Below are 25,618 nucleotides of genomic sequence, written 5' to 3'. Positions count from 1 at the left end.
AGTCGCAGGTGAACCTGATCCTAGCTTTTGAAGCTTTGTCTCTGACCATGAAACATGGAGGTCAACTTTGGCCAACTCCTCTATTTGCTGGAGTGCCTTGCAAAACCTGTTCGGGGTCTGTACTAGAAGAACATCATCATCTGCATAGTCAAGGTTTGAGAGCGAGAGATCACCTAACTTAATGCCTATGGCTTAGGCAATGGTGTTATAAGGAGGGCTTTGGGATGTATGGCCACTGGGAGGCATTCATGGACAGAGGACAGATCTCTCGGGATGGACTTCATCTAAGTAGGGAAGAAAATAGACTTCTAGGATGGAGGCTGGCACAACTGATTAAGAGAGCTTTAAACTAGGAATTTGGGGGAGATGGTTGGGAGATGTCCAGGTAATCTCCACGCTGGATTTTAGCATTGAGAGGGAAGAAAACTAAGTGAGAGAGGATACAGCCGTGGGTAGGAGAATGTATATAAGGAGGAAGGGCAGTGTGGATACCAGTCTAATAGGTGATACTGGCTGTAGAATGACCATGCCTAATAGGGTACAGAATGTGAGCGAGTCCAAACAGCAATAATTAAGATGTTTGTACACCAATGCGAGGAGCCTAGGCAACAAAATGGAGGAACTAGAGCTACTGGTGCAGGAAGTGAAACCAGATATTATAGGGATAACAGAAACATGGTAGAATAGTAGTCATGACTGGACTACAGGTATTGAAGGGTATGTGCTGTTTAGGAAAGACCGAAATAAAGGTAAAGGTGGTGGAGTAGCATTGTATATCAATGATGAGGTAGAATGTAAAGAAATAAGAAGCGATGGAATGGATAAGACAGAGTCCGTCTGGGCAAAAGTTACATTGGGGAAGAAAACTATTAGAGCCTCCCCTGGGATAGAGCTTGGGGTGTGCTATAGACCGCCGGGATCTAATTTGGATATGGATAGAGCCCTTTTTAATAAAGTAAATACTAATGGAAACTGCAAGATCATGGGAGACTTTAACTTCCCAGATATAGACTGGAGGAGGAGTGCTAGTAGTAATAATAGGGCTCGGATTTTCCTAGATGTGATAGCTGCTGGATTCCTTCATCAAGTAGTTGCTGAACCGACTAGAGGGGATGCCATTTTAGATTTGGTTTTGGTGAGTAGTGAGGACCTTCTAGAAGAAATGGTTGTAGGGGATAATCTTGGTTCAAGTGATCATGAGCTAATTCAGTTCAAACTGAACGGAAGGATTAACAAAAATAAATCTGCAGCTAGGGTTTTTGATGTCAAAAGGGCTGACTTTCAAAAATTAAGGAAATTAGTTAGGGAAGTGGATTGGACTGAAGAATTTATGGATCTAAAGGTAGAGGAGGCTTGGAATTGCTTTAAATCAAAGCTGCAGAAGCTATCGGAAGCCTGCATCCCAAGAAAGGGGAAAAAATTCATAGGCAGGAGTTGTAGACCAAGCTGGATGAGCAAGCAACTCAGAGAGGTGATTAAGAAAAAGCAGAAAGCATACAGTGAGTGGAAGATGGGAGGGATCAGCAAGGAAAGCTACCTTATTGAGGTCAGAACATGTAGGGATAAAGTGAGTTGGACCTTGTAAAGTAAAAGTAGTTCAATAGTAAAATAGTCCAATAGTAAAAGGTTCTATAGCCATATAAATAAGAAGAAAACAAAAAAAGAAGTGGGACCGCTAAAGACTGAGGATGGAGTGGAGGTTAAGGATAATCTAGGCAGGGCCCAATATCTAAACATATACTTTGCCTCAGCCTTTAATAAGGCTAAAGAGGACCTTTAGGGATAATGGTAGCATGACAAATGGGAATGAGGATATGGAGGTAGATAGTACCATATCTGAGGTAGAAGTAAAACTCAAACAGCTTAATGGGACTAAATTGGGGGGGGGGGGGCGCAGATAATCTTCATCCAAGAATATTAAAGGAATTGGCACCCGAAATTGCAAGCCCATTAGCAAGAATTTTTAATGAATCTGTAAACTCAGGAGTTGTACCGTATGATTAGAGAATTGCTAACATAGTTCCTATTTTTAAGAAAGGGAAAAAAAGTGATCCGGGTAACTACAGGCCTGTAGTTGACATCTGTAGTATGCAAGGTCTTGGAAAAAATTTTGAAGGAGAAAGTAGTTAAGAACATTGAAATCATTGGTAAATGGGACAAAATACAACATGGTTTTACAAAAGGTAGATCATGCCAAACCAACCTGATCTCCTTCTTTGAGAAAGTAACAGATTATTTAGACAAAGGAAATGCAGTGGAGCTAATTTACCTAGATTTCAGTAAGGCGTTTGATACTGTGCCACGTGGGGAATTATTAGTTAAATTGGATAAGATGGGGATCAATATGAAAATTGAAAGGTGGATAAGGAATTAAAGGGGAGACTACAACAGGTACTACTGAAAGGTGAACTGTCAGGCTGGAGGGAGGTTACCAGTGGAGTTCCTCAAGGATCGGTTTTGAGACCAATCTTATTTAATCTTTTTATTACTGACCTCGGCACAAAAAGTGGGAGTGTGCTAATAAAGTTTGCGGATGATACAAAGCTGGGAGGTGTTGCCAATTTAGAGAAGGACCGGGATATCATACAGGAGGATTTGGATGACCTTGTAAACTGGAGTAATAGTAATAGGATGAAATTTAATAGTGAGAAGTGTAAGGTTATGCATTTAGGGATTAATAACAAGAATTTTAGTTATAAGCTGGGGACGCATCAATTAGACGTAACGGAGGAGGAGAAGGACCTTGGAGTATTGGTTGATCATAGGATGACTATGAGCCGCCAATATGATATGGCTGTGAAAAAAGCTAATGCGGTCTTGGGATGCATCAGGAGAGGTATTTCCAGTAGGGATAAGGAGGTTTTAGTACCGTTATACAAGGCACTGGTGAGACCTCACCTGGAATACTGTGTGCAGTTCTGGTCTCCCATGTTTAAGAAGGATGAATTCAAACTGGAACAGTTACAGAGAAGGGCTGAAGAATGATCCGAGGGATGGAAAACTTGCCTTATGAAAGGAGACTCAAAGAGCTTGGCTTGTTTAGCCTAACTTGGCTTGTTTAGCCTAACTAAAAGAAGGTTGAGGGGAGATATGATTGCTCTCTCTAAATATATCAGAGGGATAAATACTGGAGAGGGAGAGGAATTATTTAAGCTCAGTACCAATGTGGACACAAGAACAAATGGATCTAAACTGGCCACCAGGAAGTTTAGACTTGAAATTAGATGAAGGTTTCTAAATATCAGAGGAGTGAAGTTCTGGAATAGCCTTCCAAGGGAAACAGTGGGGGCAAAAGATCTATCTGGCTTTAAGATTAAACTCGATAAGTTTATGGAGGAGACGGTATGATGGAATAACATGATTTTGGTAATTAATTGATCTTTAAATATTCATGGTAAATAGGCCTAATGGCCTGTGATGGGATGTTAGATGGGGTGGGATCTGAGTTACTACGGAAAATTCTTTCCTGGGTATCTGGCTGGTGAACCTTGCCCATATGCGCAGGGTTTAGCTGATCCCCATATTTGGGGTCAGGAAGGAATTTTCCTCCAGGGCAGATTGGAAGAGGCCCTGGAGGTTTTTCGCCTTCCTCTGTAGCATGGGGCACGGGTCACTTGCTGGAGGATTCTCTGCTCCTTGAAGTCTTTAAACCACGATTTGAGGACTTCAAAAGCTCAGATGTAGGTGAGGTTTTTCAGGAGTGGGTGGGAGAGATTCTGTGGCCTGCGTTGTGCAGGAGGTCAGACTAGATGATCATAATGGTCCCTTCTGACCTTAATATCTATGAATCTATGGATCTGACAGAATGTTACATTGCCCAGCAAAAGAGTTCAGGGGCCAAGACTCAGCCCTGCCTGACGCCAGATACTGATTTAAAATGTGCTGACATCCGATTCCCCAGATGTACACGGGCAGTGGTTCCATTATGCAGCTCACTAATCAAGTCCAGTAGAGTGGTTGAGGCACCTAGGCCCTTTAAGGCCTTCCATAGCATGACTCAGTCAACTGAATCAAATGCAGCCTTAAGATCAATATACACTACATATTTCTTGAACTCATGATGTATCTGTGACAACAAGCAGGTGGCCAAAATGGCATCTAATGTGAACCCGTTCCTTGTAAAGCCTGTCTGTTGGAGGTGACGCTTCCAATGTAGCAGGGGCTCTAAATGCGCTAGCAGAATATGCACAAACAACTTCCCTGGCATGGACAACAAGATGATTGTTCTTTCTCTCTAACGTTCACTGCACAGTCTCTTGCCCATATAAAGTGAGATTACAATACTGTCCTTCCAGGCGGTTGGAAAGGTTCCAATTCTCTACATCAGGTGAAAGATGGCCACAAGTGATTCCGCTACAGGGCCAAAAGTTCATTTTAGCAGCTCCAGCAAGATACCATCAGCACCAGCTGCGCATCCATTTTTCAGTTTGCAAGTGGTGCACTGGCCATTTTAAAATCAAGACTGGATATTTTTATAACTGACATGCTCTAGGAATTAGTATGGGGAAGCTCTATGGCCTGTATTATGGAGGAAGTCCTACTATTTCAGCGGTTCTCAAACTGTGGGTCAGGACCCCAAGGTGGGTTGTGACCCCATTTTATTGGGGTCACCAGGGCTGCTGTTAGACTTGCTTGGGACCAAAGCCCGAGCCCCAATGTCCAGGGCTGAAGAGCAAGGGTTTCACCACCTTCCTCCCTGCCGCCTCCCTTCCGTGTGGGGCAGTAGGGCTTGGGCGGGTTGGCTCAGGCTTTGGTCTCCCCTCTTGGGGTTATGTAGTCTTTTTGTGTGTGTGTGTGTGTGTGTGTGTGTGTGTCAGAAGTGGGGTCATGGTGAGATGAAGTTTGAGAATTATAATGGTCCTTTCTGGTCTTGGAATCTATGTATCTATCGATGAAGCTGTAGTAGAGACTGCAAAAAGAACACACTTTATCTTTGACTAAAGCACAAGGAAAAGAGATGTCCTTTTCAGTCTGTACATTTATTCTGATAACTTTAGAGCATATTCTTCCCCAAAAATCTAATTACAAAATAGACACAAGAATCTGGAATGTAATTTGAATAAGTAGCAAGATTAGACAAGAGCACAGGATCTCATGCTACAAAGAATCACAGCATGACCACTATTCTCTTCTATATGATAGACAGTAGCCAGGCTGGAGTTTCACTGAAGAATAGGAACATGTATCTTGGGACACACCTTTCTGAGACATCACCTTTCTCTTCCTGTCATTCTGTCACCGCTGCAGCCAACAGAAATGCTGCAGTTTCCTCATAAAAGAAAAGGGGGTGCTGCCAGGGTATCATCCGCAGCAGCCCCTTGAGCTAGTCTCTACAAGTTCTTTGGTCAAATTTGACCTTCTTGCGGAGGTGGATTAACTACACTGACGGGAGACGCTCCCCCATTGGCTTAGTAGTATCTTCACTGAAGCACCACAGCGATGCAGCTGCACCGGTGCAGCATTTTACATATAGAGCTGTCCTCAAACCTCTGCTTGATACTGAAGGTCTTCTTTCCTGGCCTTGCTTATTTCAGTAGTGGGAACTGTCCGTACTTTGTACTGATAGTCAAATGAAAACCATCTCAAACTTCAGACCTTGACTCAAGGTCTGACAGGATTTAGTCTGTCACTTTGTCCTGAACAAAAACCTCCAACGAACTGTGGCATAACTTGGACACAAAGGGCCAGATTCTCAGCTGGTGTAAACTAGTGTAACTCCATCAGCTCTAATAGACCTATGTAAATTTACGGCAGCTGAGGATCTGGCCCAAAGACTGTAAGCATTGACAATCTTCAGTAACAATAGCACTGCTGGCTTCAACTCTTGTGTGTAGGTCCGAAACTTCTTTTTGAGGTGGTTTCAGAGTAACAGCCATGTTGGTCTGTATTCGCAATTAATATTAGTCTGTATACTACAGGACAGGCCTAACAAAGAAAATAACAGAACGCCACTAGCCGTCACCTTCAGCCCCCAACTAAAACCCCTCCAATGCATTATCAAGGATCTACAACCTATCCTGAAGGACGACCCAACACACTCACAAATCTTGGGAGACAGGCCAGTCCATGCCTACAGACAGCCCCCCCAACCTGAAGCAAATACTCACCAACAACCACATACCACACAACAGAACCACTAACCCAGGAACCTATCCTTGCAACAAAGCGCGTTGCCAACTGTGCCCACATATCTATTCAGGGGACACCATCACAGGGCCTAATCACATCAGCCACACAATCAGAGGCTCGTTCACCTGCACATCTACCAATGTGCTATATGCCATCATGTGCCAGCAATGCCCCTCTGCCATGTACATTGGTCAAACTGGACAGTCTCTACGTAAAAGAATAAATGGACACAAATCAGATGTCAAGGATTATAACATTCATAAACCAGTCGGAGAACACTTCAATCTCTCTGGTCACTCGATTTCTGATCTCAAAGTGACTATCCTTCAACAAAAAAACTTCGAAAACAGACTCCAACGAGAAACTGCTGAATTGGAATTCATTTGCAAATTGGATACAATTAACTTAGGTTACTTTTTATAATGAATCCACCATTCCCAGTCTCTATTCAAACCTATTTCCCCTTGTTTATTCCCCCCCCCCCACACACACACACTGTTCCTCAGACGTTCTTGTTAAACCCTGGATTTGTTCTGGAAGTGGCCCACCTTGATTATCATACACATTGTAAGGAGAGTGATCACTTTAGATAAGCTATTACCAGCAGGAGAGTGGGATGGGGGGAGAGAGAACCTTTTGTAGTGATAAACACCCATTTTTTCATGGTCTGTGTGTATAAAAACATCTTCTATATTTTCCACAGTATGCATCCGATGAAGTGAGCTGTAGCTCACGAAAGCTTATGCTCAAATAAATTGGTTAGTCTCTAAGGTGCCTCAAAGGTACTCCTTTTCTTTTTTTGAGGTGGGTTAAAGGCTGCTATAAATTGGTGGGCAGGACAGTCTGACTAATACCAAAGGGCTCTAGACATTGCACATCCTCAGGGCAGGTTTATTAAGAGAATACGTGAAAGGTTCAAAATAATACAGAACACTTAACAGGGCTGTATTATTTGTACTTTCCACATCTAGGAAGGGGGATAACACAGCACTTTCTGACTACTGTCAAGAGCTTCTTCCTGGGTCCTTTCATGGTGGTCTTACTGCTTAGACACTGCAGCTGCTATTTGTGTCAGGCGCTCCTTGCAACCTGCAGTCACATGATCCACGTCATGTGCTCCGTGAACTCACTCCCCACAGTCTTAAGGGCTGAGCCTTGGAACAGGGTCTAGGGATGTGTGCATACAGGTAAACTCTTCTTTCTTCTTTGAAGAAAGGTTCTCAGATCCTAAAATGGATCTTCAGCTGGTTCGCAGCTTTCACTTCACCTCCTGTGGCTCTGTTCATCTTTTGCAAAATGGCAGTAATGATAGTTAATTTCTTCATAATATGCTTTGATGTCTATGGATAAGAACTTGGTATTTATTTTGCAGGCAGAACTCAGATATCAATCATTAGCTCAAGGATACATAATGCTTGCTTAAGAGCCTGCCAGTTTGGTTCTGCCTCTTTAGATACCTTAGAGCTGCAGATCCTTGGATATAAAACTCTTAAAAACTGAAACCATGAAAGTTAACTTTCTGGTGCAATTGGATGTTGAGCTTGATCTATGTCCAACTTTTGAGCATGTTTTTGGGCTAATCCGCTTAATTCCTGGCTACCTGCACTACAGCCAGACATGTCCTCTTGCATCCCTTGCTTGATCCCAGTGTGACAGACAAAGCATATAGGGAAAACCTGCACTGCTTCCTGGATCATGTGTTCTGTTATATTTTTGTGGTGGGGGAAGCCCTCTCTCACACTTCAGACCAGCTTGGAGAAGGGCTAGCTAGACTTCCTTTGCTCTGGTTAGCAGAAACCCATGTAGAGCTAGGGAGCACTAGCAGAGAACTGACAAATGGTACCTTCCAGCTTTTCTCCCTACACTTACTCATGGTGAAGGTCAAGGCAAGCAGTAGCCTGAGGGACATTCATCCAAGGAAAACAGCCAAGGCTGTCACTTGCTGCTACTTGCATTTCCAACAGTGGCCCCTTTTGGTCTTTAAATGCAAGGCCATGGACGAAGAACATGTTCAGGCAAGGACCCAGTAAACTATTGAGATGTTGGTAAGGGACTCTCTAGGCTGATTTCCTTGGCTCTCAACAGTCCACATTTTCAATGTCTCTATGGGGACGTCTCTGGTATTCATGTCACTGGTTCTGTTGGGAAAGCCAGAGTCATGCATTTCTCTCATGCCTACCCTTTTAACCAGCTGACCACACTTCCCATCAGTGACTCCCTGAATTTACCTCATCCACAAAATTGCAGCAGAGAGGCCCAGGAAAGTATGCGTCCCCTCTCCTAACAGTCCTGACAAGGGGATCAAAATGGCAGCAGCTCTGGTTCCAAGGTAAATTCAACCAAGGAGATGCATACATCTTTTCAGGTGAGTTGTATAGAGTTCAGCCTTCATGTTTGCCTCAAAATAATCTTGTTTTTTCAGACCCATTTCCTCTTCAGAAATTTAATGTCAAGCCAAAATTCTTTTTTTTATGACAAACATCCTCTTTTGCTAAATAGGAAGGGCTCACAACTTACTTACCAAGAGTCTGTTTGGGTTTTTTGTCCTTTAAATTGTCTTGGACCCTACACTGAAAAATTCTGTAGTAAAAATGAAACACCCTCGTGAGTTGGAGTTACCTCAGTTACAGTGAACCATTTTTCTTTTAAGGAGTGATGAGGATTTGTAAAGTTTGGATTAATATAACAGGTTGAACTAGAGCCAGGCTTAGTGTGGACAAGAACTAGGGAAGTTCTCTTAGTGGCTCTGTTAATGCACTGCAATTGGGGCCCATGACCAGGCATTCCAAAACTGACCTTCCCATGAATACTCTGAATTCTCGTGGATTTCCACTTGAGAGCATGAAACTCCTCTCTTTAACTGGGTGAGAGGAGACTAGACAGTTTAAACCAGTGCATCTTCTACCCGCTGCTTTCCCATTCTTAGTAATGAGATATTTCATTATAACATATAATAGCAAATAAAACTGCTGTTGACTGCTGTCAGTAGGTTATGCACATTGACTTATTTTGTGGGATCTGAATTGGCTACTGGTGTAATGTGCAGCAGTCATAAGTACCTAGCCTCAAGTTGCAAATGTGGTTGTAATTAATTGCTGAGTGAAACATGCAGCATGATTAATCAGCCATCTAATTGCGATAGGATAGGGGGAGAGAAGAGTGTGATTATGTAGTAAAAATAGTATTGTTGTGGAAAGAGGCTTTCATTGTGCTGACTCTCTGAGCTAGGCATTCTGTAAGAGTGGCTGGGAAAAACTCGTCATCCTGGCTTGCTTAAGGTAAACCTAGTAGGTAAAAGATTCTAGCAGTAGACCCATGTTGCCAGGAGCACTGGAGGTAGGACACAGTCTGCAGAAGTCCTTAACGAGTGTTGCAGAATAAAGATAATTCCTACTGATTTAACAAGGATACTGAGACTTGACCGCAAACTGATTTGAGATCCTTGATTGAAAGATGTTGTGAGGGCCAAATCCTCTCTCTGAGTCCATTAGTGCAAGTCCCAGTACATAGCTCTACTGCTGTAAGAGGACAAAAGAAAGCAAAAGTGGAGACGCCGTACAGGTTGCTCTGCAATAGTCCCCTGAAGAGCAGCATAGCGGCATGGGGAGGGTGAAATGAGGGCAGACCATAGGTGCAAGACCAGTGGGTTTCAACTGTTGAGATCCATTGGCAACAAACTTGTATGGAACTTACGGTGGGGTATGAATAGTGAGGCATGGTGGCAGCTGCTACTAAAGTGGTCACATTTACATTTCTTCCATTTTGTAGCCCATGGGGCTATATTATACAATCGCTATATTATACAATCTGTTTTCTTTATTGGTTTGATTATATTATTTTCTTGGTTTATGTTTTGTATTGAATAATTCCAGTACACATTACTTCATTATACTTGGCTGTAATGCAAGGAACCTACAGGCCTGTATCCTGTATAATTAGCTAGAGCAAAGCAGCGTAAGTGTTAGTTTGTAACCTTTGGCATAGATAAATGGGCTAACGCAGGGGTTCTCAAACTTCATTGCACTGCAACCCCCTTCTGACAACAAAAATTACTGCACAACACCAGGAGCAGGGATCAAAGCCTGAGCCTGCCCAAGTGCCACTGCCCTGGGTGGGGAAGCCAAAGCCCAATTGCACTGCCCAATTGCACTGCCCAATTGATCAAAGCTGAAGTCCAAAGGCTTCAGCCCCTGTCAGGGGGCCTGTAACCTGAACCCCGCTGCCCAGGGCTGACTCCCTCGGGCTTGGGCCTCAGCCCCGAGCCCCTGCAAGTGTAAATCAGCCCTGGCGACCCCATTAAAATGGGGTCGGGACCCACTTTGGGGTCCCGACTCATAGTTTGAGAACCGCTGGCCTACGGGTTATCCCTTTTGACTTTGGGAAACTGAATGGAGAACTGAATGTGTTTAGCAAAATTCTGGAACACACCAGTAACTACAAGGTAGACTGCAGAACATGGAAGTAATGATGTAGGCCAAAGGTAATGGTTTTGAGGATGAGATCATCAATATTAATATGTATGAATATGATATTAACATGTCAGGATATGCTAGCCTATAGAGTAAGTGTACTCGAAGATTTAAGTGGGTGAGGAAATAAGATTTGGGCATGGAGGGTTGAGCATTAATATAAATATTCAGGACAGTGCTAGGACTCTATAAAAGGGCAAACTGCCATGCAGAGGGGTTGCTCCTTCTTTCAGTTACCTTCTGTTAAGCTATCTGTTCACCTTCTGCAATATAGCTTAGCTACTCAACACTCGATCTTGACCTCTACCAGCTTGGGATTGAGGAGCCTGGACCATCAAACTCATTAGGCATGCTACAGATGAGGCTCATCCTCTGTCTCCCACTATCAGGTCTCCAAGGAAGGATATGAGTGTGCTAGTTTAAGTAGCCTTTTAGAAAAGGGATTTTACCACCAGGGACTATAGAACTGTTACTACTTTGTGGCTTATAGCTTTGATTACTCTCCCATTTATTTTAATAAAGATATTGAAAATTTGGTTTTGTTATCAGTGTGTGTGTCCTTGCCATGCATCCCGAGGGTCCGTAAAAGACATTGAACTCCCTATGTTCTCTGATTCTGTAGCCTGAATTTAGGACAAGAACCAAAGTATCTTCTGGTCGGATCATTGGCAAGCCATAATAAATTAGCCCTATAAATTCAGGTCAACAATTGAGAAAGATTTATACTACAGTAGCACCCAGAAATTTCAATGAGGCCGAGCTCGATTTTGAAATTTCCTGTACATAATTTTACCAGTTCAGTTGTATTTTTCTACTTATCTTAGTGAAATAACCTTTTGTAACTCATAGGCTACTATATGGATTTTGTTTTGTTTTGTTCTGGGCAATGTGTAATCTTGTTTGTTGGATTGGTACACATTCTACATATTGTACAATAAAGGTTATATATTGCTTTAAAAGTCATTATTCCCTGCAGCTGAAATTGCTTTATTTATTAATTGGATAATTCTTTCTTAAATTTAGGCAGTTGAATCAATCCAGGCTGAAGATGAGAGCGCAAAACTTTGTAAACGCAGGATTGAGCACCTTAAAGAACATAGCAGTGACCAGCCAGCTGCTGCCAACATGTGGAAGAAAAAACGTATGGATCGCATGATGGTGGAACATCTCTTGCGCTGTGGCTACTACAATACAGCTGTAAAACTAGCCAGGCAGAGTGGTATTGAGGTTGGTACCAACTTCTGTTCTATATAGATTCTTATACTGTGCTAATCATTATGGTATCAGTGTGTCAGTTTGTATTAAAGAGAGATTCGTGGAAACACAGCTGTTGATCAGTAATATGCTAGCTATTTTGTGTACTAGAGTATGCCTGAATTCTTAATATTTCATTTAAATTAGTCTCTAAACCAATTCTCTAGAGTCTGTTCTCTCAGTATAGGTTTGTGTGTTAAATAGAAATTAGAATTGGAATCATAGTGTTGCAGTTATAAAGTTAAATGAATTCCTAGACCAACACTCCCTCCCCCCAGCCCACCCCCCGGTTCCTCAAATGTACTGTTACATTTTTATTAAAGAATGTCAGACTGTTGATTAAGCAGTTAGTGGAGCTTCCCATCTGTCCAGCCATACTTTCACAATTCTGGAGGTAATCAGGCCGATCACAGTAACATATAGGCTATCTAGAGTTCTGTTGTATTATTATACTACTATTAAACATCTTTAGGGGCACTTTGAATTATAAAATACTTTGGAATAATTCATTTAATAGTTGTCAAGGTTTTGTAGCCAGAGTGTCTTCCTTCCCCTTCCATTTATGGTTTTGCTCCAAAGCAGCAATTTTGTGCATTTTATTTACATCCTCTGGTCATCTTTCACTTTATTTTATGTGTTGCCTTCCTCCTACTTACAAGTTTCCGTAAAGTTGCTGAATCATGTTGCCGAACAACACTTCAGGGCTTATACGCTTCATGTTCCTTTGCATGGATTATGTATGCAAGATGCTGAGCCATACTGGATCCTGAAAGGCTTTTGTGCTCCACCAGCAACTGCAACTCAGAGGAAAATGAAATTAATGTTTTAGGAAGAAGCTGGTTCCTATGAGAATTTGGAGTCTTTCTCCTTGGAAACTGGCTTATTTTTGTCTTGCTGAGCTGTGGGGGTAAGTGTCATTGGGACTCAGAAGTGCCCCGGCTCAGTACTGTAAGCTGTCTTAGCACTTCTGACACTAGAAAGACCGTGACTGTTACTGTTAAAAATATATTTTTGAGGAGGAAGAAGGTGGTGGTGGTAGTTTTATCAGCATGTATGGTTTTCTGGTTTTGTTTTAATTTTTGAGGGGAGGGAATATTTTTAAATTGGACACAGTTCAGAAAGGGGGAACTTTAGTTGCTAGCCATACCAAAAGCTACAGCATAAATGTAATTGTTTGTTTGCTTCTAACTCCAACCTATTTCTTAGTTCCATGGCTGTTTCAACCAATCTGATCTTGTTTGGCCAGCAATGTCTTCAATAAATATGAAAATGAAACGGGGGAGGAAGGGAAATAAGGAAGTGAAAAATGAGTAGAATAATCTTATCTAAGAGGAGAACATCAAATCATGTTCATAGGCATCTCTTCGCTCATGAGGTCATTGTCCTTGGTAAAGAAGGGCCATGTAACAAGACGAATCCTAAAAAATAAAGTACTATTGTTCTTGTATCATGTAGCTGGAACTGCATGATCTGAAATCCTGTTGGTCCTCTGCTGACAGAAAGGAGGTTTTCCTCCACTGGAACAGGAGCTGTAAATCTTCTGCTGAATCATCATGCCTCTGTATGTATCAGCTATTGCTACACAGCAATAAAGAGGTTAAGGAGATTATCTCCCCTATGTAGCAGCTCCTGTTGAGCATTAATTAAACTGAAAAGGCATAACATTTGGTTTTGAAGTGAGCATGGCTAGAGTGGGACTGTTGTCTAATGCATTGCAGGAGTGAGCAGAATACTTTTTTGTGATGCCTCATGACTTTCCACTTCCATCTGCTGCATAGATAACTATTAGCAAACGTGAAAACTATTTTTGGATTAAAATGTTTGAGTTCATCAGCACCTGACTGCTGCCTTCAGTTCTAAACACTTTTAATTGCCTAACGTCTGAATCATTTAACTATTGAAGAAAAACTTAGTAGTTGGAGTAGAGGGAACAAAGAAAGTCTATGACCTTAAGACTCTCCCAATGCCAACTGGCAAAGGGTTACTGCCTTCAACAGCAACTCCTGTCAGACCTAACATATTGCTGTTGTAGTATTTGTCTGTAAAGAAGGTCATGTGAGGTGTCAAATGATAGCATATATTTCACTGGTTATTGTAAATGTTCTTTGATATGTGTATGGGTGATAATTAAGTTGTATGCATATACTAAAAATATGTTTTAAATCCTATAACAAGGCAGGGTTGATAAACAAGTTTTGTCCTAGACAAAGGAATGTTGATTTACCTGTCTGTCTAGGTCTCTGATGTAAATTGAGCTTTGAAAAATCTAAAACACAATGGGAGCTGCATTTTCATGTAAGTCAACAGGAAAAGCCTGGTTGACAGTGATGTGAAATCAGCCTGGGAAGACACTGGAGACTAAAACCACAGGGTGAGTTGTCTTGTGTCTAGGATCAAAACAATGAGTTTGGAGAAAATATAAGTAAAAGCAAAAGGACTTTTTGTTATCTGCTTCACGGAAGAACACCCTTGGCAGATGGGGATGACTCATGGAGAAATCTGGATCATGCTTTGACTGAAAATCTGCAGGCTTTGCAGAAAGTCTTTTGAGGATGAGAAACCATTTTAGGCAAAGGAGTGTAGACTGCTAAAGTTCTTCCTCAAGTAGATGCAGCCATGCATTCCATTTATGGGTGTGCGCACCCAGCAGATCAGAGCCAGAGAAATTTGCCTAGCAGTACCCGTAGAAAGGCAGCTCTTGTGTATCATGGCTATAGCCCCTCCCCTACCTATAGTCTCCCTCCCCTTCTGCTGTTCTTCCCTGACTACATAAGAGTGCACCCTGACCCTCCCACCACCCATAACTGGAGTGGGAGCTCTGTGTGTTCTCAACCTCTCAACTAGTTTAGTTTTTCTCTTGTATATAGTTGTTAGTAACCTTGGTGTTAGAGTAGTGTCAGTTGTAGTAATGTGTTTCCCTTGGTGGTGCCCTCACCAAGGTTTAAACATTGTCCGTGTGGGGGAGTGATCCCCAACAGCAATCCCCACTTACAGTGCTTGCTCTGTCTTGGTGAGGCCCACATCAAGGAGCATTGTGCAAACTGCAGATCATTTAAGAAACAGACTCAAGTAGCTTAGAACCTTCACCGGAAGCAGCATCTCAGAGAGAGAGAGAAAGTAGATGGGCTCGGGGTTCGATCATTCCACACTTCCTGTCCCAGTGTCCTCCAAGTGCCCATTTTGACTCCTTGGTCCAGAGCACTGTTCTATCATTGCTCCTCCCTCCTCATAGTCTCTTCTTCCCTCCCCCCTGGGACAGGTTGGCCCGCTTTCACAGTGCTTGGCATCAATCACCACCAATGGCTGGGTCCTAAGCGCCATCAAGTCCAGTTATGTTCCTCTCCACACCAACTCCCCATATTCCCTCCCTGCCCCTCTAATGAGATATTGCTACTCAAGCTGGTCCATTTTCTGCTTTGAGAGCAGTGGTGGAGATTCCGCAGGAACACCAGGGTCACAGCTTCTACTCCGATACTTCTTGGTACCCAAATCCAAGGGAGGGGTAAGAGCCATCCTTAACCTTAGCGGACTCTACAAATATATCAGGAACGTGAGGTTCTGAATGGTCACTCTGTCTCAGAAGACTGGTTTGCTGCTTTGGGCCTTCAGGATGCTTACTTTCTGTGGCTTGGCAATATTGCCACATGAAAGTTCCTTTGGTTCAACATGGCAGAATGCCACTTTCAATACACAATGCTTCCCTTTGGCCTCTCCTCTGCCCTCTAGGTTTTTATCAAGTACACCAGAACAATGACCATGCATCTCAGAAAGGAGGGAATTCATATTTTCCTGTATCTGGATAACTGGTTACTGAAGGACAGATCCAGAAAGGAAGTTCTTGCTCATGTCAGGGCAACGCTGTGCTTGCTTGACCATCTGGGTCTCATCCTAAACATCGCAAAGTCAACCTTGGCTCCCACTCAAAAAATCGAGTTCACTGGGGCTTTGTTAGATTCCACAATATTGAGAACATTTCTGCCGATGACTGTTTTAGACAATTCGCCGCTTTTGCCTCTCTGGAGTCTCAGCATTCCACGACTGTTCAGGCATCTGAAGCTCTTGCGCCACATGTCCACTTGCATGCAGGTAATCCAATTTTCAAGGTTGCGCCTTTGCCCACTTCAGATGTGGCTCAGGATGGTCTACTGTCCTGCTTGTCATTCTCTAGATTTGTTCATCTCCCTCCACTGGTCCTGAACAACTCACAGTGGTGGATGCATCCCAGAGAACATTTGCCAGTGCGTTCCCTTTTGTCCGGCCCTCGCCAACCAAGGCATTTGTTACTGATGCCTCACAGATGGGTTGGGGGTCATGCCTGGGGTTGCTGAAAGTACTGGGACTGTGCTCAGAGCGGGAGTCTTCACACCATATCGACTTGCTGGAGCTTTAGGCCATCTACAATGCACGTCATGCTTTTCAACACCATATCAGTGACTCAGTGGTTCACGTACTTACCGACAATACCACTGCGATGCATTATGTGAACAAACAAGGGGAAGCCCACACCATGTTGCTCTGTTTAGAGGAGATCAGGGTGTGGTAGTTCTGCATTGAGGAGAACATTGCTCCAGTAGCCATTCACTTGCCTGGGGTTCAGAATCATCTTGCAGACCATTTCAGCAGTTATTTTCCCCAAGTCACAAATGGTCCCTGAAGACAAGTGTCCTCTGGGTCATCTTCACTTCTTGGGGCAATCCCATTACAACAGCCAACAAGAAGTGTTGTCTGTCCTGTTCTCAGTGGGGCCTCAGTGCTGGCTTCTTGTTTGATGCTTTCTACCTCAGCTGGCAGTCCGCTTTCCTGTATGCCTTTCCTCCGGTCCCAGTCATTCCTCGGGTCATTCTGAAGATCAAGGTAGATCAAGCCAAGTTCATTCTCATGGCTGAGACAGTGTTGGTTCTTTGACCTTCTTGCACTGTCTATTTAGGTTCCCATCCTGTTTCCTCTCCATTCCAACCTACTCACTCAGAATCACGGCCGCATCTTGCATCCCAGGCTCAGCTCCCTGCATTTTACGACGTGGCTGCTGCATGGTTGAATGAGGAGGAAGAGCAGTGTTCAACAGCTGTCCAACAAGTCCTGCTCAACATTAGAAAGTCCTGTACCAGAATAGCCTATTCAGTGAAATGGAAGTGGTTTTCTGTGTTGTCATTAGCCTTCAGAATCCAACCAATCCTGGATAGAAGCCAGCACATTTTGGAGTACCTGCTACACCTTCAGTTGTTAAGGCTTGCACTTAGTTAATTGAAAGTGCAGCACTATTGGCATTTCATTCCCCCTCTTCAAAGAAGATCATTCTATCCTATGGTAACAAGATTCTTTGTTCGAGAGTCTAGCATCTTGTCCCTTTCCGCTCTTGTCAGAAAACTGCTTTCCTGGTAGTGATAACATCTGCAAGGAAAGTGTTAGAGTGCAGGTTCTGATGGGAGAGCATCCTTATACACAGTTCTCCAAAGACAAGGTAACTCTATGATCCACCCAAAATTTGTGTCTGAAGTGGTTTCTGTTTCATTTGAACCAGGTGGTATATTTACTTATGCTTTTTCCTGAGCCACATCCTCCTCTGGAGGATCAGCCTCTCCATACCTTAGAAGTCAGAGGATGTCTAGCCTTTTATTTGGACAGGACTAAACCGTTTCGTGCATTGTCTTCTTTGGTTGTGCAGGTACATGCAGCCTACATGAAGGGTCAGGCGGGCTCTTCACAGACAATCTCCAAATGGGTAACATCCTGCATCAAGGCTGCATACAAAATAGCCTTGGCTATGCCCCCTCAGTGTGTGCATGCTTATTCTATATGAGCGCAAGCAATGTCCATAGCATTTCTCATTCCAATTTCCATATTGGACATTTGTAGAGCTGCTTATGTGGACATCAGTACATATGCTCACAAACCATTACACCTTAACAGCATCTTCCAGAGCAGATGCAAGCTTTGGTAGAGCGGTCCTGCAGTCCTCGTTTAGGTGGATTCCAAGCCCTGTCTTCTTGGTGGGAGGAGGTACTGCTTGTGAGTCATTTAAGTGGAATGCATGACTGAAGAAGAAATGGTTACTTTCTGTCATGGTAGTTCTCTGAGATGTGATGCAGACCTGTATTCCATGACCCACCCTCTGTCCTCTCTGCATTGGAGTCCGATTTCCAGGCATTCAGTGCAAAGGCACTTGGGGAGGGTTGGGGCAGCGCCGCCTCCCGTAGCCAGGGGAAGGGCTACGGTCACAAGGCATGAGCACTGCCCCTCTAAGGGTACTGCTAGGCAAATTTCTCTGGCTCCAGTGAGCTGGGTGCACGCACACCAAGTGAATACATATCTCTGTCACATCTCAAATAACTAAATTTACAGTAGGTAACTGTTTCTTATGTTTAGTCTTAGAAGCATGTTATACTTTTGTTTTATTTGTAACCAATTCTCTTTCTACTGTCCTTTCTCAGTAGCACTTAAATTCTCTGTTCTTTATTAATACATTTATTCTTGGTTTAATTATAAATTAATCTCAGTGCTGTAATATTAAATATGAATCCTCAGCTCCACCAAACAGGTTGTTGTGTACATTGTCCCTTTTGGAGATAGTGAAGTTGTTAATGTCTGTGAGTGTCCTATGATGGGCTGGATATTATAGGGGAATGTTCTTCAAGGAGGCTCAAGGATTGCGTGCACTTAGTTTACCTGTAATCCCCAGTAAAGGCCGGCAGAGCTTCTGAGGAGATTGTTTGGGTGGCTAACAGATGCCGTGACAGGGAGCTGACGTTCAGTTTAGCACCAGCAAGTCTCTCTCTAGAAGTCCGATGAGTAACCAGGAGATTCGGTCCTGAATACCTTCAAGAAGCATCGCACAGACCTTTTTATTGGTTTTTGTCTGGCCAGACTTTATATGTTAAAAGTTAAGACTGAATTGCATGGAATCTAAATTTTGACAAAATGGGGCCAAGTTTCCAATGTAGACAACCTCTCATTAGAGGAAAGTGAAAACACTAATGCAAAGAGTGTCTGTCACATCTGACTCTCTTGAAGTAGATCTACTACTGTTTATAATTTTAAGAGTTTTGAACAAACGGACTTCTTTAAGTGAATTAGAATTTAATTATAATCAAAGCAAACTGTTGCTCAGCAGAAACACTCTGAAACCATTTATTGAGATCTTTCATGTTGTGGTGCAGACTTAGGGAATGTTAATATTCAGTTGTTGCTCAGAATTTCCTGATTTACCAAGCAGATATGGGGATCTCTAGATAGTTTTTATTTTCTCTAGCAGAATAGAGGCTACTGGCTTACAGAACGAGGTGATGCATGATTCCATAGAAGTGATCCTCCTGGGATTCTAGCTGAAGATTTTGGGGGGAGGGGGAAATAGTACAAAGGCAAGAGAAGACTGAGCTAGTTTGAACCAAATAGGTTAACTACTTTCAGTAAAATTTCCCTGAACTGTAAATTTAAATAAGTAGTATTCACCTGCCAAAGAGCAGGCAGATGGACTTCCTTGACCCTGCAGAGATAGATAGATACATTTCTCTCTCTCCCCCTCTAACCCCCGCAATCATACCAAAAATCAGTGGAGTAAATTTTAATGGATAGATTATTAAACCCTTCACAAATGAAATGTATTCGAATAACTCCAGTGATCACTAGACTATAGTAGTGAACTTGTGAAGAATAAGATTTCAAAGCTAGATTCAACAGTAGCAGGGTTTTCAATAAAGCCTTATTTAATGGCAGACCCTACCATGTATTCTTTTTTCTAAAAGTTTCCCTTTACACTTTTAAAATAAGCTGAAAGGCTAGATAAACTCGTACATTAACTTTCCAAGCTTCCTACACATGGACTACTTTTGATAGCTTGCTCTTACCCTTCTTAAAATCTTGGGGAAATCCTGATGACATACCTAAAGCATTGGATGTCGGGGGTGGGAATCAACACTTTATTTGGAATTTTGTAGATACAGTTGATACAGGACTTAGTAACCCCCTTTCCCCACACACACCCCCACAGCCCCAGCCCTTTCCTAGAAACAATACTTAAGCATGTCTTTAATTGTAAGGCATGAATATAATGTATTTGACTTGTGCTGCCTGCTGCTTTGGCCTACTTTCCCTAACAAACCTTTGGAAGCTAAACGTGTTTCCACCTCATGGTGTTTTCCTTTCTGCTAGAGAGCCCACTAATGTGGACATATCCCCCATTGTCTAGTTACAGTAACAAGTAGAAAATAGTTGCTAGATTTTGTGAATTCCTTCTTTCCAGTAACCCCCTCTTTTTGTCCTATGACTGCAGACTCTACCTTGAATGGTCCCTTTCAGTATGTACTAACTACTAGTGCTAAATACTCTGTTCTACCTTCCATTTAGCTGTGATGCTGGAAGTACCTTTCCCAGACCTGAAGAAGAGCTCTGTGGCTCAAAAGCTTGTCTCTCTCACCAATAGAAGTTGGTCCAATAAAAGATATTACCTCACCTACCTTGTCTCTCTTCTCTCCAAAGCAGCCCTATTCTATCTCCTAGGCTACGTTAAATGTCTTAACCACTACCACATTGCTGTAATCTTCAAGAGGCAGCTGCTGTGGGATAGGCATGGTTAATTCTGTAGTAGGTTACAACTAGCTTGCCTCCCACCAGGATTATTCACAGGCTTTTTTCCTCCTAGGCTTGTCCACATGTCCACAGCCTCAATACAAGAGGCACACTCACTGAGCAGGCAGTTTGACCACTGTAGGAGTCCCCTGGGCTATAGCAAAGACCTGAAGAAGGGTTTACAAAACTTTGGCAAATAAGAACTGTATTTTTCTCCAACTCCAACCTCTCCTTAATCTGCTTTCTTAACTCTACCTCTGTGATGAATCCAGATGGGAGAGGACACATTCAGGTCTTTTTTTTTCCCCCCCCAGACTCTAGTGTCTGGGGGAGTCTTGCAAAGGTAGCTTTCTCCTGTAAGCTACCTGTCAGAAAGGTGAGAGTCCCATATCCCTTTTGCCTATTCCCTATCTCTCTTAACTTCTCTGGATGCCTGACTCTGTATTAGGACGCAGTTTGTGAATTCTATGTTTATGCATCTTTTAGAAGGAGTTAGACCAGTCTTGAGCAAACAATTCCTGCTCTCTACTTTAAAAAGTCCGGTCAGCAGGGCTAAGGCAGACTCCCTGCCTACTCTGGCTCTGCGTGGCTCTTGGAAGCGGCCGGCATTTTCCTCTGGCTCCTATGCGGTGGCATGGCCACAGGAGCTGCGGGGGCGGTGCCTGCAGCCGGGGGCAGCGCATAGAGCTGCCTGGCCACGGCTCCACCTAGGAACCAGAAGGAAATGCCAGATGCTTCCAAGAGCCACCTGAGGTAAGCACTGCCAGGATCCCACATCCTGAACCCCAGCCCCCTGAGCCCTCTTCTACACCTAAACTCCCTCCCAGAGCATGCACACCCTCCTGCACCCCAGCCCTGAGCCCCCTCCTGCACACAAACTCACTCCCAGAGCCTGCACCCCCTCCCACACTCTGAACCCCTTGGCCCCAGCCCGGAGCCACCTCCTGCACCCCAAACCCCTCATCCCTAGCCCCACACCATAGTCAGCACCCCAAGCTGGAGCCTGCATCCCCCCCGCATGCCCCAACCCTCTGCTCCTGGAACCCCCTCCCACACCCTGAATCCCTCATTTTTTGGCCCCAGCCCAGAGCCCTCACCCCCTCCCACACTCCAACCTCTTGCTCCAGCTCGGTGAAAATGAGCGAGGGTGGGGGAGAGTGAGTGATGGAGGGAGAGGGGAAACAGTGAGCAGGGGTGGGGCCTCAGAAAGGGCAGGGCCTCGGGGAAGAGACAGGACAAGGGTGTTCAGTTTTCTGCAGTCAGAAAGTTGGCAACCCTAACTGTTGTGTGGAGAAGGGTGCTGGATGTAAAGAACCTAGAAAACCTTAAAGGCTTCAGAGCTATGCAGAAGCTCAAATTAAGGGGAAAAAATAAAAATAATAAAATTCTTATGGCATGCAAAATCTTTAAATACAGGTTATCTTGAAAATGGGAAATAAAATAACACTGAACATTTAATGTGTAGTAACTAGATTCCGTTCCCTTTTTAAAAAAAATAAAAACCATTATTTTTAGTTGACTTTCCCAAGTGATACCAAAATATAATCAAGGACTAAAAATGTCTGTGTCTCCAAATAATGCTTATGGAAAAATCTGGGCTGCTCACATTTGTTCATTTTATATAGATAGTTGGTGTTTTTTTTATTTTTTTTCTGACTCCTTAATGAGCTGATAAATCGGGTGGAGGAATAAAAGCTAGATTGTTAAAAACTTTTTTTATATAATGGCATATAAATGAAGCTCATCAGTATTAGTTTGTTGGACTGAGTAATAAATAATCTTATTGTGATTCTGTTATGACCTTGAACTGCAAAGCCAACATCAGAAATGCATAGTTTTATTTGCAAATTCATATACAGATTCAACTTGCTGGCAGAGGTGATCTGTTAATTTAGGCATTGTATTTCCATGTTCTGCAACATTACATATTATAATTACATTTTTGTCATTCATCAACAGTAAAATCCAATTTTAGTGAAAGTCTTCTAGTAAGTAATCTGTAGAACAATCAGTAGCAGTCATTTTCAGAGAAATTTGATCCTTCATCTTTTGTTTTAAATAAAATATTTGTATAACATGTCACGAATTTTTAAATGGTCCCTTATTTTTGGATTTACGAGACTAGTGAGTACAAATGTGCAATATGTAACCTACGGTCCCTATTCAACAATGAGATTTCTGTGGGTGTTGACCATATTTCTGTTGGTGTTTCATCTTTCATTATGTGTTAAGATTCTAGAGGCACTCAAATTTTTCATCCTATTCTGCTGATCATACTTTTCATTCTGGTTTCATCTCCTGTGAAGTGCGAATAAATGTTTTTCCACTAATGCCCTTACTATGTAAAATGTACAATAGGTGGGATTTGTTCGCCAAAAATAGGAACCTAAAGTTAGGCTCAAATCTAGAGCCCTGCAAATCCGCGGATATCCACTCTATATCTGTGGATCAGATGTGGATGCAAATTTTGTATCCGCACAGGGCTCTACTCAAATCCATTTCGGTGCACCTTGCTGATTCTACTCCTCCTTGCCTTGCCTTCCCCCTTCTTAAACCATTGCACAAGATTGTGTCTCCGGTTGAAATACTTTCAGAATGGATACCTTTCGAAGCACCATGGGAACTAATATGAGAAGCTGAAGTAGTAAGTGGTTGAAAATGGGAGTTGCTGCATGAAAAGGTTTGAAGTCGCCCATCTAGTCCATCTTGTCCCCCTTCCCTGTTGCATCATGACAGTATTGATTCCATTATTCAGAAACCATTCCTAATGGAAAAGTATACAGTGGCCTAGCCTTGAATATCTCAAAAGATACCTTCTGCAAACTCTTGTGACAGTGTATCCCATTGTCTAATTTTAATTAAATTTTCATTCAACTATTTTAACTCTTTACTTGCTGTTGATTTGTCTTAACTTAATTTTACCTACTTTTGGTCAATTCATAGAATCATAGAATATCAGGGTTGGAAGGGACCCCAGAAGGTCATCTAGTCCAACCCCCTGCTCGAAGCAGGACCAATTCCCACTTAAATCATCCCAGCCAGGGCTTTGTCAAGCCTGACCTTAAAAACCTCTAAGGAAGGAGATTCTACCACCTCCCTAGGTAACGCATTCCAGTGTTTCACCACCCTCTTAGTGAAAAAGTTTTTCCTAATATCCAATCTAAACCTCCCCCACTGCAACTTGAGACCATTACTCCTCGTTCTGTCATCTGCTACCATTGAGAACAGTCTAGAGCCATCCTCTTTGGAACCCCCTTTCAGGTAGTTGAAAGCAGCTATCAAATCCCCCCTCATTCTTCTCTTCTGCAGGCTAAACAATCCCAGCTCCCTCAGCCTCTCCTCATAACTCATGTGTTCCAGTCCCCTAATCATTTTTGTTGCCCTTCGCTGGACTCTCTCCAATTTATCCACATCCTTCTTGTAGTGTGGGGCCCAAAACTGGACACAGTACTCCAGATGAGGCCTCACCAATGTTGAATCGAGGGGAACGATCACGTCCCTCGATCTGCTCGCTATGCCCCTACTTATACATCCCAAAATGCCATTGGCCTTCTTGGCAACAAGGGCACGCTGCTGACTCATATCTAGCTTCTCGTCCACTGTCACCCCTAGGTCCTTTTCCGCAGAACTGCTGCCTAGCCATTCGGTCCCTAGTCTGTAGCTGTGCATTGGGTTCTTCCGTCCTAAGTGCCGGACCCTGCACTTATCCTTATTGAACCTCATCAGATTTCTTTTGGCCCAATCCTCCAATTTGTCTAGGTCCTTCTGTATCCTATCCCTGCCCTCCAGCGTATCTACCACTCCTCCCAGTTTAGTATCATCCGCAAATTTGCTGAGAGTGCAATCCACACCATCCTCCAGATCATTTATGAAGATATTGAACAATACCGGCCCCAGGACCGACCCTTGGGGCACTCCACTTGATACCGGCTGCCAACTAGACATGGAGCCATTGATCACTACCCGTTGAGCCCGACAATCTAGCCAGCAATTGTCAGGTCTTTCCTAGACCACTTTCTTTCTTTAGAGGGAACATTCTTGTGATTAACTTTTCATATTTTATTTTTTCCATACATTACCCTACTTGTTTCCTTGTTCTAAGCTCCTTTATTCTTTCTTATTAAATATGGTTCCCCAAAACTGAAGGCAGGCTTTCAATTGAAGACAAAAGGGAGAAGATAGTCATAGTCATAGAAAATAGTCACTTTGCAGGAATCACATGTAAGACCCTTATTGTGTTCACCACTTTTGAAAGTTCGCCTTTGCCTGAGTTGCCTTGCCCCAGTCTTCTTGTGGATTTCCTCCCAAATTGGAGACTCGAGACAGGTCTTGAAGTTGACTTTTCCTTCCCGGTTGAGACAGTAAAGCCACTCCTGAATGCCCAGCTGATTTCTTGAGTTAATCAAGACTGAACAGTATTTATCCTGTCCTTCAAAGTATGGTATTGATGAAACTTCCCAGGTTTGTATCATTCATAAAATTGATCTCTGGTTTCTTTTAAGAACAGCTCAGCATTTAATGAACCTAATGGATTCTTCTGGGTTTCCCCACTGGCTGAGCTGAAGGTAAATTTTCTCTGTAAATGCATAATTAACAGTATTGAGGCACATTAGAAACTATATTCAGGATAAAGGCATTCGCTGATGGCTTAATGCTTATAGTTGCCAGCAGATGTGATCTCTTGTAATGAACCATGTGACCTTAATTTGCTATTGTTTGCCAGCAGGAGGATCTTCCAGATAAGGGGTCACTTCTGTTTTCTAAAGGCTGTCGTCTTCTATTTTGGCATCTTTCTCTGCTAAATGGTATACGACGTTATAGTGGCACTCTGCTCATCCGTAACAGATCGGTAGCAGTATCAGCATGTCCCAGAAACATACATGTGCCCCAAGTTTGAGCACTATTAGGTCTGCTAAATCTCCTCACACAAAGGGAAAACTGGCAATTCATGCTTACTCTGCATGCCTAAAGTGAATCAGGTATTTTAATCTTTGAGTTGAATGAATTTTAAAATAATCTGCAGTCACACAACAGGATGTGGGGGCGGGGCCCCTCTGGGGAATCAGGAATAGTATCCTGTGAAGAAGGAAGGCTAGATGTAAAACTCATATTAAATTATTTCCTAATTATTCTATACTTATATCTGACTGAAGCAAAGTTACCTAAGTAAAAACTCAGAAAAATACCTCACATTTCAATGG

At 43.0% G+C, this 25,618-nt stretch overlaps 1 protein-coding gene across 6 annotated transcripts in view; it reads left to right on the top strand.

Moving 5' to 3' along the window:
* MAEA (macrophage erythroblast attacher, E3 ubiquitin ligase) overlaps positions 1 to 25,618 on the top strand; it is a 117,428-nt gene that overhangs the window by 35,897 nt on the left and 55,913 nt on the right. For all 6 annotated transcript variants that reach the window (XM_084626473.1, XM_084626470.1, XM_084626468.1 and 3 more), the window contains exon 3: positions 11,622 to 11,825. In XM_084626473.1, coding sequence (XP_084482599.1) covers positions 11,622 to 11,825 — 204 coding nt within the window. The remainder of the gene's footprint in view (positions 1 to 11,621; positions 11,826 to 25,618) is intronic.

The sequence above is a fragment of the Lepidochelys olivacea genome (assembly GCF_965140295.1).
Source record: "Lepidochelys olivacea isolate rLepOli2 genome assembly, chromosome: 4".
NCBI lineage: Eukaryota > Metazoa > Chordata > Testudines > Cheloniidae > Lepidochelys > Lepidochelys olivacea.
This window is presented reverse-complemented; position numbering and strand designations above follow the sequence as displayed.